Below are 13,050 nucleotides of genomic sequence, written 5' to 3' on the forward strand. Positions count from 1 at the left end.
TGTAAGTTGAAGGAGATTTTTTGCATTATCTAAAGCAACAGTGGTGAATAAGATTGAAGTACGATTAAAAATGATGAGAAAACTTTTGAAAAGAAGTAATAAGAATAATAATGATAATATTTATAGATTGAATGGTGTGAATTATGAACTATGACAGCATTAACATTATTATTTACTCACAATGATAGCATCTTCTCAGTAAAAGAAAAGGTAAAAAGAAAAGTCAAAAAGTTGAACTGTAGGAAGAGTTCAACCAAATGGAACCTGCAAAAAGCTCACATTTGCACATGGACCATGCAGATTCCCAGAAAAAAAAAACATAGACCTTTAAGGTACATTTTTCAAAAATTGAATAAAATATTTACAAGTTATTGATCAATAAATAATATAATTCAATATAAATAATATCAAAATACCTACTATCCAATGTTTACATTAATAAATATGAATATACAGAAGTTATTTGATCACAAAGATAATATAATTTTGTTCTGACGGCATAAATTGATAGTACTGTTAAACAGAAGTTGGATGGTACAAAATAATTATTGGTGGAATTAGTGACTGCACGCAATGCAATGCAGAGCAACACAACAGCTCAGAGATCCAGATTCTTTTACTTTACACTCTTTCATTATTTATTTCAACAACGTTATTATTTTATTAGTTTGTTTAAATTTATATTTAAAAAAATATTTGAAATAGATGAATTATAAACTGTTATGTAAGTGTTGTCAAAAAATTATAAAAAAAAATTGTTAAAGAGATTTTCCCTTCTTTTGAATATCCTCTTCTTTTATATTTTATTTACGTAATGATATTTTAATAATTTTTTTAACATGTGTTTCAATCATATAAATAATTATCTTTTTATTTATTTAAAAAATATAGCAAATAAATCCAGTATTATCGAAATTCAGAGTGGTAATTTTGAAGAAAACTAATTCAAGGAATCTACTTTTAAAGTTTCTTAAAAATTATAATTATATTTTCTGAATTAGACTTCAACTTTTAAATTATTTTTTACATAAATTTTAATTTTTTTTTTCTAAAAATAACATTTTTATCACATCAAATGATAATTTGTGAATATTTTTAGTATGCTAGTATTTCTGAATCATACATATGTAGTAAAATTTTCTCCCGACATGAGAACAACACGTCAAATCTTATTAATGGAGACCTGAATTTCCAAAAAGTAGTAGTAAAAAGTTGAAAAAATTGTGCATTTAGTTAAAATTCACTGTTATTATTTTCTTAAATGCTAATTACAAATATGTTATAGATTAGTCGTTTAAAATTCTATAATTGGTGCTTTAAAAATGAAAACAATGATGGTAATATATGTCTCCCTTTAGATGTGTTAATGGGGTATCTCCGACATTTTAAAGGAGGTATCTTTATCTCAACCAACAAAAAATAAAATAAAAAAGACAAAGCCATGGGGCTATGTGGAGTAGCAGCATGATTCCTATGAAGAACAAATTAAAGAATTTGTACATGAAAATGAAATGATTAGGTAACAGTAAAGAAAAACTGCAGAGAGAGAAACTCAGTTTATTTATTTATTATTTTTATTGTTATTTATTTCCGGCAATGAGCCTCGCAGCCTTTTCCCTCTGTCATCATCATTCTTCTTATAATTCATACAACTTTTAATCTCTACCTGTCTTCTTCAATACACACCATTCGTCCATTTTCATTTTTTCTACCTTTTCCCTCTTACCCATTTCATTTTTTTTCACCAAGTTTGATACTTTCCTGCTTTTCAACCACACCCATCTTCTCCTTTTTGTTGATTCAGACTTTATGCTTTGCCTCTTCCCACGTTCTTAGTCCTGAGTTTTCAAACCACTGACTGGTATATTGATTTGTTCTGTGGTTTTCTCATCTGTGCATTGATGTGTTTGTGTTGCTTGGAAAAGCTGTGGGAATTTGAGTCAGTGAATAATTTATTTAGCTCAGCAATGTTTATCGACCAAAGTTGTGGCATTGTGGGAATTGTCGGGTTCATGCATTTTCTCAGAACCTGCAATTGAGTTTCTCTGATTGAATTTTTATGAGTGAGCTCTGGAGATAAAACTGTTTTGAGTCATTGGGGATGCTTGTACGACTCTAATGCTTATCTGTCTTTTGGATCAGCATGAAAGCAGTTTTCACATTTTTCAGACTTGTCCTTTTCACTCGAATCTTCAAACAATTAATTGTTTTGGGCAACCCTGAAAGATATTAATCTGAATGCTTTACCCAGACTAAATTTCTTTCGTTGATTGATTTCCACTTTTCATGCTAATTTTTCCTTACACAGGGTACAATTATTACCATCTAAAAGGTCCAAATATAGCCGATTAATGATCCTTCATTCTGAATGCAGAAGTTCAGTGGTTGAATATGTGTGCTCATAGTATCTGAATTGGCAAGAAGGCTTACATGTTCTGATATGAACCAGGATTGTTGACTAGTTATCACAATTCAGAGTCCTCATTACTATACATCTGCCTTTTCTTTTCTATATATAGATTGGTTTATATTTCATATATATTTTTTCTTTTTTGGCTTTAAATGAAATCTTATACTTATTTTTAGATGCTGTGATCTTCGATGGTTGTGCTATAATTGCTGAATTTCCTTAAACTGGTACCTGATGAAGATATGGCATTGTAGGGTGCAAACTACGAAGAGTTAAATGAAGTAAGATATGGAAGATGAAATTGAGGACATGGGAGTCTTTTAGTAGACTCTATTTGTATGGGAGGCTTATTACACTTTTTTGAATTCAATCAGGGGAGGATGGCCAAGAAAGTCCTTGCTCGGAAGAGACATCATGGTGGTAGGTGTTGTTCGTTGTATTTATGAGAAACTTCACTCATGTTAAGAATAACCGTCTTAGGTTTATGCCCTGGCATATTCCACTGAGCGAAGACACACTATAAGGGAGATCGATTGTGCAGTAGTTTCGTGTGATTCACTCTTGCAAGTGGAAGACTGCCTATTACTAATTCGCCAGTCAAATTTGTATTTTACAATATTAGAAATGTAATTGTTTTGATGAAACAGTTGGAAAGTAACATGTAGCCTTTCTCAATTCCTAATGTGCAGGTTATATATTCGTTAGATAACTCCAATTAATGCAAATTGGTTTTGAGATGAAATATAATTGTAAATGCTGATTACTTTGTTATTTGGAGATATCTTGCTGAATTTCAGGGTTCCCCCCATTTTTCTCAATATTCATGAATTCTTGAAAGTTGCCTTTTTTTAGAATTTGGTGGCTTATTGTGTTATTATGTTGTGTCATGTAGGCCTGGAAGCTCCTCGAAATAGTCTAGATCTGCAAGTACAAACACCTCAGAACTACTGCCCACAAGGAGAATTATCAGTATATTCCCTATCTCTATTCTGTGTCCTTGTTAACAATGACCTTTCCGATTTAAATTTTGAGAATGACCCCTCAAATGATGGTTTCATGATTTTGATTGATTTTCCCTTCATTTAATTGACTGATTGAATAATGTGGAGCATAGTTCTGATTTTGTTTACCACTCTTAATCGTACTTTTTAATCTAATACGTGGTGGTAAACTCAAAATGTTGCATTTTCCACTCCCATCTACAGAGCAGCAAAGTTAACTTCATCTATTTCTCTCTGTCTTTTCTCATCCTTCCTTCACTTAGTCTCTGATTTGAATTTCCAGTGCAATTATCAAGTGGAAGAAGTGGGCAGGCCTGAGAATAATCGTTATTCAAACGTGGGTTCAATGAAAAAACTGATCAATGAGGAGCTATCCAAACAATCAAGCACCAGGCAAAATGCGCCAAGCCTTGTGGCAAGGTTGATGGGGATAGATACGATGCCATTAGACACTAAATATGTTGTCCCATCAGATAAAAGAATGAGTGAAAACGTGGGGAAGAAGTCTTCAGAGAAAGGAGTGAGTCGAAGGGGTTCAGTTAGTTGGGGTTCTTCTAACTTTAATTCTTCGAGCCAGATGGATTTTGAGTCATTATACGAAGACATGGATGTTGATGACAACGATGATGGGTGGAACAAGAGTTTTGGAGAACCAAGGCGGCGGGATCATCCTCAGGAAGAGGAACTACAGAAATTCAAGAAAGAGTTTGAAGCATATCAAGCAGCAAGGTTTCAAGAGTGTTCGAAGGTTGCTGAAATTGATAGTGTTCCTAAATGGTTGCTAGTTCAGGAAAACTCGAACAAGGAAAAGGTGATTCATAGTGATTTAGTTTTACAAAGAGCAGCAGCAGGGAAACCTGCAGATCTTGATAGCCATTCATTCAAAACACCACCACCTGAATATTATGGTTCAGAATATCGTGGTGACATGATGGAGTTAGTCCCAGCTACTCAAAGGAAAACCTTTCCTCCTAGGAGCAGAACATTAAGTAGAGACTTTGAGGAGTCCTTAATGATGAAATCCTGCAACAGATTAGACACGTCTGCTTCTCCCACCAGGATAGTTATCTTGAAGCCTGGTCCTGAGAGCATTAGCAACCATGAAGAGAATTGGACCATTTCAACAGGAACTATACAAGGGAGAAATAGTATAGAAGATTTTCTTGAAGAGGTGAAAGAGCGTTTGAAATGTGAACTGCAAGGGAAAATTGTCAAAAAGATTTCTGTGGTTCGAGGGAGTGGAATTGAAACACCTTACAATGAAAAACCATCCAATCCTAAACTAATAGCTCGACATATAGTAAAGCAAGTCAGAGAAAGTGCGACCAGAGATGCTGACACAAATTTACTCCATTCTGAATCAACAGGGTCGTTCAAGAGTGAAATGCAATTCAATGGAGCAACTTCCCCTGAAGTTATCAGCAGAGATACCCGGAAGTTCTTGTCAGATAGGCTTAGAAATGTTGTGAGAAGTGAAGCACGTGCTGGTTTTCTCGAGGGAAAATCAAGGTCACTTGCATTAGATAGTCATAAAGATGGACTAAAGCAAGGGGGGGATATTATGAAGTACGCAAGTAACTGGGAAATTTCCAAAGAGGACGGAGAAATACAAACAGGTTCTTTCAGACATGAACTGGATGAAAATATATTTCTGCACAAGGAGTTGTCTCCAAGGAATCTTGTAAGATCCTTGTCTGCTCCTGTATCACGATCAGGAACATCATTTGGGAAGCTTCTTCTGGAGGACCGCCACCTTTTAACTGGTGCACAGATTCGGAGGAAGCTTGAAGCTGTTGAAACTATGTCCGTTGATGTCAAGAAACGGAAAAAGGATAGATTTAATATTAAGGAACGAGTCTCCAGTTTTAAATATAATCTTGCTTTAAGAGGGAGGCTTTTTGGCAGAAGGGTTCAATCAACGGTGGAATCACGTGCCAATGAGTATGGTCCCATGGTGAGAGATGTCACAAGTGGACCAACAGTTCTCATGAACTGCGGTGAGCGGCATGTAAGTTTGCCTTATATTTTTTTTACCATTCTCAGTGATGAACTTTGTTTTTCTCTTATTATATTTCATATATAGTTATCTAATCACAGATTTTCTGTTACGTGGTCTTTAGGAGAACTCCACTGAGGTACCTCCGAGTCCTGCATCTGTATGCAGCAGCATTCATGAAGACTTTTGGAGGCGGACTGAATATTTAAGTCCAATATCAACTCCTGATGTCTCTTCAAGGGATGATACTGCTGTGCCACAGGTTTTCAGGGATATCAGCTCTGGTTTGAATGGTATGATATAATTCTAACTTTCATGCATGAGAAATGATATCACAGACTTGATTCATGACAAGAGTTTTGGTTTACATGATCACCTCAGCTTTACATCCTAGTATAAGTTGCTTCAAGGGACATATAACTTTATTGTTGCCACCAGTCAAAACTTGGGCTCTTTTTTTTTTTTTTTTCTTTTTTTCCAACTTTTTCTTTCATTCACCACATGGATCCTTTTGATACATCTTATAAAACCCAAAATTTTTACAAACTGTTTAAGTTGGTTAGTTGGCATAACTACAGGGATGGGATCAACAAAAGAAGTGCAATTTCTTTGCTTCAGTATGGCAACAATTAGCTCAGTAAAAGAGTTTGTTAATGTCATGGAATTTGATTTGAATGTCGTGAATATTATAGACAGATTCAGATATCAGAGGGATCAACCTTTGATTTGATTTGTTTTTGGTGTTGCTGTATAAGAGATGAGAAAAGTGTTCCGGGTATGAAATGTTAGTGCCAGGAAAAATGTATGATTTTTCCTTATACCTATTTTCTCAATGCTAGGTGAATATCATTCCCCCTTTGCTTAGATATCAAGTTCTTGCTAATAGATCTCTTTGCTTGTTAATGATGTGACAGAACTAAGGAGGCAACTCAATCAACTTGAATCTGATGGTCCTGAGGACTTCACTATGAAACATGAGGCCTCGGAGTCTGACTTGGACCAACTAGAGGATCCAGCGGAATCTTACATAAGAGACCTACTTGTTGCTTCTGGACTATACTTTGGTTCATGGGACAAGTCTTTATTAAGAGTGGACACATTTGCAAAGCCTATTGGCAACTCAGTTTATGAAGAAGTGGAAGAATCTCGCAGGAAATGGGTCAAGGAAGATGATGACAGCTGCATCAAGGATCACAATAAGAATAAACCAGGCCACAAAGTTTTGCTTGATCTGTTAAATGAAGCACTTTCAGTTGTTCTCGGACCTCCATTGACATTGTCCAGATTCAGAAAAAAACTAAGTAACTCTTCCATGTTGCTACCTTCTGGAAAGGAACTATTGAACTTAGTGTGGGACATTATCCGTGTTTCTATATATCCTCCATCTGACATATCTACTTATTCACTTGATGATTTGGTGGCTCAACACCTAGGATCCATCCCCTGGTCTGAATTAATAAACGATGAGATCAATATTTTGGAAAGAGATATAGAATGTCTAATAACTGATGATCTGGTTGAAGAACTCACAAAGGATATATGTTCTAAGATGAAGTGAGAAGTAGCATTTTACATTATCATTGTGACAATAAAGAATCCTGCACATGGAGCAAGGTTTATACATGATTACTGAAATTGGAAGATAACCACTTAATTGATATTGATGTGTGTATATATATAGTAGTTGGTGTGAGTGCTTGTTATACAGAGGGCATTGAGTTGCGGTAATACATACTGTACATGAGTGGCATGAGTTTCTAGGTTTATTTTTTGTTAAGTAGAAAAATGATTGATGGTTGTAGTTATGATATATCTTTTTTAACTTGGGAAATATGTTAGAAGTTGTTATTCTTACGAGAGTCAAATACCAATAATGAATTATGTTAAAGGCATCTGCCTCTGCCATGTATCATGAATGAAAGTCAAATGTGATTCAGTTTTGATACAACATGGTAACAGCTCTTTGACATTATTGCTAAAAACTTTGAAATTTTTTTGTGCTACATTGAAACAGACTTATCTGGATGTTGAGACTTGAAAATGTTTAACATTACACTTTGTGTGTCCTTCTGGCAGACCTTCTATATGTGAAAATCCATAGAGTGGATATGCTGCATAATCAACAAAAGTTTTCCATAATTTGCGGATGATTTCATGTTCTAATGCATGTGCCATAAATGTCAAACTATCTTCTTTTTTTAGATTTTATGTATGCAAGACCCAAAACTAAAAAATGAGAAGAGGGGTAATTTCTTGTTGCAGTTGTCTCAAAAAAGCATGATAATTACTCATTAAGGGTGCATTTCTATCAGATAAACTATCCCTGTTGAAACAAATAATGCTAAGAATGAAAAGTGTGAATTTTTGATTCAACATTTCCCACCCCAAATGTCAAACTATCTTCTTTTTTCTTTCTTTCTCTTTTTAACAGATTTTCTGCTTTATTTTATGAGCATTTTAACTACTTCATATATACTTAACTTTAAAGGTTCTTCCATTTAATGAACTAATTTTTTTTTGTTAACTTTCTTGTTGTTGGTAAGTTTTAACAATTGATTATGATAGATGGCTAAACTTCTCATTTTAAATAGAACAAATTATTTAATGTGACACTTAAACTTAAATATACTTATATATTTGTTAAAAGGAAAAAAATTAAAGTAAACTTTAAACTAATAACTTAAGTTGAAAAGTGGGTTATTAGTTTATTGGTGATAATTCATAGAACCAAATTAGCTTTTTATATGTTTTATTTTGAAGAAATATTTTTTATTATTTATTTATTTAGTAGTTTTAGAAATTTTTGAAATATTATCAATAATACTTTTATGATGTTTGACAAAAATAATTAACACAGTTGAATTAAAATATTATATTTATTTATTTTTAAAGTTTAAAGATAATACTTGATAAAGTTAAAGTTTAGAATAGATAAAAATTTAATTTCATATCTAAATATTTCAAGAAACTAAAATATATTTAATCCTAAACTAAAGTAATTAATAACAGGTTTTTTTTAAAAAAAAATAACTAATTGGTTTAGTTTTATAACATATTGTATTTAAAATTACTATAAATATATCTTATAGGTGAATGTACATAACAAAATATATTTCATACTAATTAACAAAAATATATTCTTAAAATTAAAATAACAGAAAAATATTAATACAAATATTTTTATTTTATTCAAAAGATAAGAAATGTAAACTATTTATCACTTTTAAAAAAACTTATTTTTTTAAAGAATAATATTAGGTACGGTTCAATCATAAACTAGTGAACATTTTGAATGTCAAAAACTTATAAAAGGTATTAGTTTTGTTTTTAGTATTATTATGATCTTATATTTTTTTAGTGTTATTTTATATATAACTTAATTATTAACATTATCATACTGGTATCGAATTTAACTAAGATTTAGCTATTGGTCCAACCAGTGAACCAGGAAATAATGTTTTGATTGATTTGATTTTCAAAATGTCAATAAAAAGGCTATTTTAAAAATAAAATACTTCAAATCTGTTTGTGATGTTTATCAACTTCATACTGAATAAAAATAACTAATTATTTATTTCATCGATTCGAACTTAATTAGTTCCTTGTGCAATCTGTTGAATGTCCAATTATAAAAACTTAATTTCATGTTTTCTATTTAATCATCATCATTTCATGAATTTTACAATTTGGGATTTTTTTTTTTTCACATTTTACTAATATATTTGTTCATTTTTACATATTTTACCAACAATTAACATATAAACACATACAATCATGTGCATAAAGATATAATCATTTTGTATTTCAAGATTACTTAATAGTTAAATATATAACAAGACATCATACCAACTAGCAAAGAAAGGTTATAAAATTGAAATGAGTTAAAGCTTTTCTGTCTGGAGAATGAAATTGTTCCAATATTGTTTAGTTTTTATTAACGATATGGACAACTAGAAATCAATAGAGTAGAATGTGTGAAATATTAAAATAAAATATGATGATCAATGTATGAAAAATTTGGATGATCAAAATTTACAAAATGATATGACAACGGCAAACTTAAAATATCATTAAAATATAATATTTTAAAGTTTCTTTATTACATTCTTTTAATGTATAGATTATTGTTTTTTATTGGTTTAGAAGGAAAAATATACTCAAAGGATTAATCAATGTTGAACCTAATCTCTCCTACAATATGACAGAACAGAATCACTGGATTTTTGTATGCTATTCTTCTATTATGTTTTCAAAATATACTAATTTTGATATATTAAAAATATATTTTAAAATATCAAAATCAATATATTTTGAAACTACAGTAAATCAATACCAAAATTTGAGCAAAAAATTCAAAATAGACAGACCACTCATTCAAACACAGCCTAAACTGATGGGCATAATATGAAAACCATTGCAGTCAATTATTCATTCTGCATGAGCACAAGTCTCTTCATTACTACCAGTTGCAGCACACAGAGCCTTCCAGACATGGACCAATATTTTCACTGGAGGACGTAAGTTCTAGCAAAACAGATTTAAAAATACTTCTTTAGTGGGTAAAAGACCTCAAAAAAATCATCAAAATGATGAAGTTAAATGCTTTCTTAAGCTAATCATTCTTCTCATGATTTTAGTTTTAATAGCCAAAAAAATTGAGAACTTGAAAACTTGTTAGATGGAAAGTAACTTACCTTGAAAACTAACACCATTTCTGATTCTCCACGAATAATCAATGAAAGAGTCCAATAACAAGTCACTGGAGTCACACATTCTATTAGAACAGGTTTCAGAATCTTGTCAATGGGAACGAAGTATCGGATGACTTTTCCACTACAGCAAAGTATCCAAAGATAAAATAAGTATTTAATGGTATCAAATATGTTAAAATCATGTTAGGGGTTACAATGGCCAATACAAAGGACACCAAGATACCAGTTGAATGAGTTGAAAACAAGTTGGATATAATCTGTCAGCTAAAACCAAAGACTTTGAAATAAGATACTTTCATCACGAAAATTATGTGATTCAAAATTCAAATACCCATGGCATATAAGAAACAATCAAATTATAATTTGTCTCTCAAGTATGAACAACCAAAAGATCTCTAAACTGGCCACAAGCTTTCCAATATCCCAACCTTTTCTTTGAAAGATAACAATTACAGAGCACACAATACTTTTGCAGAACAGAATGTATTCATGCATTAGGCTTGACAGGGCCTCTTAATTCAGCTCAATGTTGACTGAAAATCAATCAACAAAACGCATTACCTCACATAATGAGTCTCAAGCTGTACTCCAAAAGCCGGCATAATCACAACAGATTCTGCAAGCAAAATTACAAACATTGTGAAAATGGCAAAATAAAGTTTAAAAATTAAAACATGGAAATGGATATATTTTCCATTCCAAGTTAAAATAAAAATAACAGTTAATCTTTCAAATACAAAACCCTGCTAGGAAGGTCCTCACCTTTCTTAATTGGCTTCCCAAGTAATGACTTCACAAGAAATATGTCAAAAAGAAAGCTGCAATACACAAGACTAATTGATTTTTCCTGTTAATAGAAGAAATGTAATGAAGTAAAGGTAGAAACCACAATATTTAAAATCCTTGAGTCATTGAAAAACAAAACAGTTGGAAGACATACCTTATAAGCATACAGATACAAGGCACATGCTAATACAAGAAGTGTTGTGGTATACACAAAAAAATATTTTGCATTACTGCTCCTCGAAATTATATGGTGTATGTCAACAACTTCAGAGGAATATTTCTGATCATGGACATAAGTATATCTGACATTTCTTTTTGAGAATTCGATCATCCTGACAAGAAAAACAATTTTTTTTTCTATACTCAGCACCCATGGTTATCAATTCCAAACAGCAGTGAGAAGCAGCTAGCTCCAGCAGCGCACAGGAAGATAACCATTGCTTTGAAGATTATGAATACAAGGTAAATAACTTATACTAGACATACATAACTGATAAAAATAAAATAAAACTACAAAACTAAAGACATATTTATAGTTCATAATCAAAAGCCATAGTTTTAAACAAAACAAACAGGTCAATAACAAAACAGCGAAGAATGAAAAAAAAAAAAAAAAGGAACAGCGACTGGATTACCAAAACTCACTAGGTCATAGATGAAAACAAAAAGAAAAAAGAAAAAAGAGGGAAAAACAAGAAATGAAAATATCTTCGTTATAGAGACAATGTCACTTCACAGAGTATAGACTCATAGAGAGGATGGATTCTTACTTTCCACAATAATTTTGTTATAGAGACAATGTCACTTAAAAGGAGCTTACTCCTACAGTCTTCATAAGGCCATTAAGTTCTTCTAATGCTTTGGATTTACGCCATGTTGGCAACAATGACAACGCAAAAGTTCCTGAAAAACAACGTTGGAGGATAGCATATAGCATGGGTCAATAATTCATATCCCTGTGAATAACCCTAAAACCAATAAAAAGCCAATTCCAGTAAAAAAAAAAAAAAAATCAAATAAAATATGGGAAATTAATCTTCATTGCCTCCTTCTGTTTCTGGGTGTTAACACTATTAAATACATAACAACCAGCAATGTCCTAACAAGTAATATCGTACAGAATGCTTAATAAAACTATCTAAATCATCAATTAATAACAGAACAGAAAAGAAGTGAAATTGAAGGAATTTCATGTAAACACCCTATTTCATGCATCAAACACAACACTAACAAGGAGTTCGAAACTTAGATTAAGAGAACCAAAAACGCAAAAACAGCTCATGAGACTTACCTTTTGATATGCTCTCCAGGAAGCAAAACAACGGAGAAAGCTTTGTTCAGAGTGTTTCGATGTTCAAAACAAACATGACATACATAAGGAAATATTATTTTATTTTAAACTTTAATTTTACTTCCCCTAAAATAAGTGAAATATTAATTTTGATCCAATCGATTTCATTATTTTTTTATTTCAAACATTTATTTTAAGATAGATAGTAAATAGTATTTATTTTATAAAATAAAGCTAGGGTTTATTGTTTATATTTTTATATATTTGGTTTTTCCTACCTATGTTTGTCTCAAATTGAATACTAATAAAGCTTTATTACTATAAATAACTAATGTAATTGATTGTTTAATCACTTTTAAAAATGTTGTTATGGTGAAATTTAGGCTGAATTGCAATATTTTCAAGTTCACGTAATGGTGCTATGCAGATTTAAGATTATTCACACTTGATTTATCTCTTCATAAAGAAATTATTTAAGATATCTGTAATATATTAGCTTATAAATATATTAAACACGAACTTTACTAAAGAAATGATATATCATATTTTTAGTAATAATTTAATCATAGAAGAGACTTAAAGTGGTCAAAATTTGAAAAAAAGTTATTTTATCATCAGTTTTTTATAATAAGTGATATTTTGTATAGATCAAATATGAATTTATGGTGAAATATGCTTTAGAATCTTTCCAAAAATATTGAGTCAGATAGATGATATTGTTATATTGAAATACGATTAAATACTTTTTTCTTTTACATTTTGATCGAAAGTAATTCAGTTTTAATTTATTGTGTAAATATACTATAATTTCAGTGTGATGTAATATATATATATATATATATATATATATATAT

The 13,050-nt window shown here is 31.2% G+C and overlaps 2 protein-coding genes across 8 annotated transcripts; one reads left to right on the forward strand and one right to left on the reverse strand.

The window, feature by feature from the left end:
* Nucleotides 1-1,535: 1,535 nt before the first annotated feature.
* Nucleotides 1,536-7,352, forward strand: LOC106777689. Of its 6 annotated transcripts, none has more exons than XM_022787493.1 (7): nucleotides 1,536-1,861; nucleotides 2,375-2,477; nucleotides 2,665-2,830; nucleotides 3,303-3,379; nucleotides 3,695-5,419; nucleotides 5,532-5,700; nucleotides 6,322-7,352. In XM_022787493.1, exons 3-7 carry the CDS (start codon nucleotides 2,749-2,751, stop codon nucleotides 6,963-6,965), a joined length of 2,697 nt encoding a protein of 898 aa, XP_022643214.1. In that variant the 5' UTR covers nucleotides 1,536-1,861; nucleotides 2,375-2,477; nucleotides 2,665-2,748; the 3' UTR covers nucleotides 6,966-7,352. The 6 variants fall into 6 exon arrangements, with proteins under 6 accessions (XP_022643214.1, XP_022643215.1, XP_014520878.1 ...); XM_022787494.1 differs by having other exon boundaries at nucleotides 2,375-2,461; XM_014665392.2 differs by lacking the exon at nucleotides 2,375-2,477.
* A 2,156-nt stretch (nucleotides 7,353-9,508) lies between these two features.
* LOC106777333 lies at nucleotides 9,509-12,306 on the reverse strand. Of its 2 annotated transcripts, none has more exons than XM_014664908.2 (7): nucleotides 12,197-12,306; nucleotides 11,726-11,808; nucleotides 11,060-11,237; nucleotides 10,882-10,966; nucleotides 10,681-10,735; nucleotides 10,102-10,240; nucleotides 9,509-9,931 (listed from the first exon to the last, which is right to left on the reverse strand). In XM_014664908.2, exons 3-7 carry the CDS (start codon nucleotides 11,234-11,236, stop codon nucleotides 9,836-9,838), a joined length of 552 nt encoding a protein of 183 aa, XP_014520394.1. In that variant the 5' UTR covers nucleotide 11,237; nucleotides 11,726-11,808; nucleotides 12,197-12,306; the 3' UTR covers nucleotides 9,509-9,835. The 2 variants fall into 2 exon arrangements, with proteins under 2 accessions (XP_014520394.1, XP_014520393.1); XM_014664907.2 differs by having other exon boundaries at nucleotides 11,676-11,808.
* Nucleotides 12,307-13,050: the final 744 nt, after the last annotated feature.

Source organism: Vigna radiata, chromosome 11, assembly GCF_000741045.1.
Source record: "Vigna radiata var. radiata cultivar VC1973A chromosome 11, Vradiata_ver6, whole genome shotgun sequence".
Classification (NCBI taxonomy): Eukaryota; Viridiplantae; Streptophyta; class Magnoliopsida; order Fabales; family Fabaceae; genus Vigna; species Vigna radiata.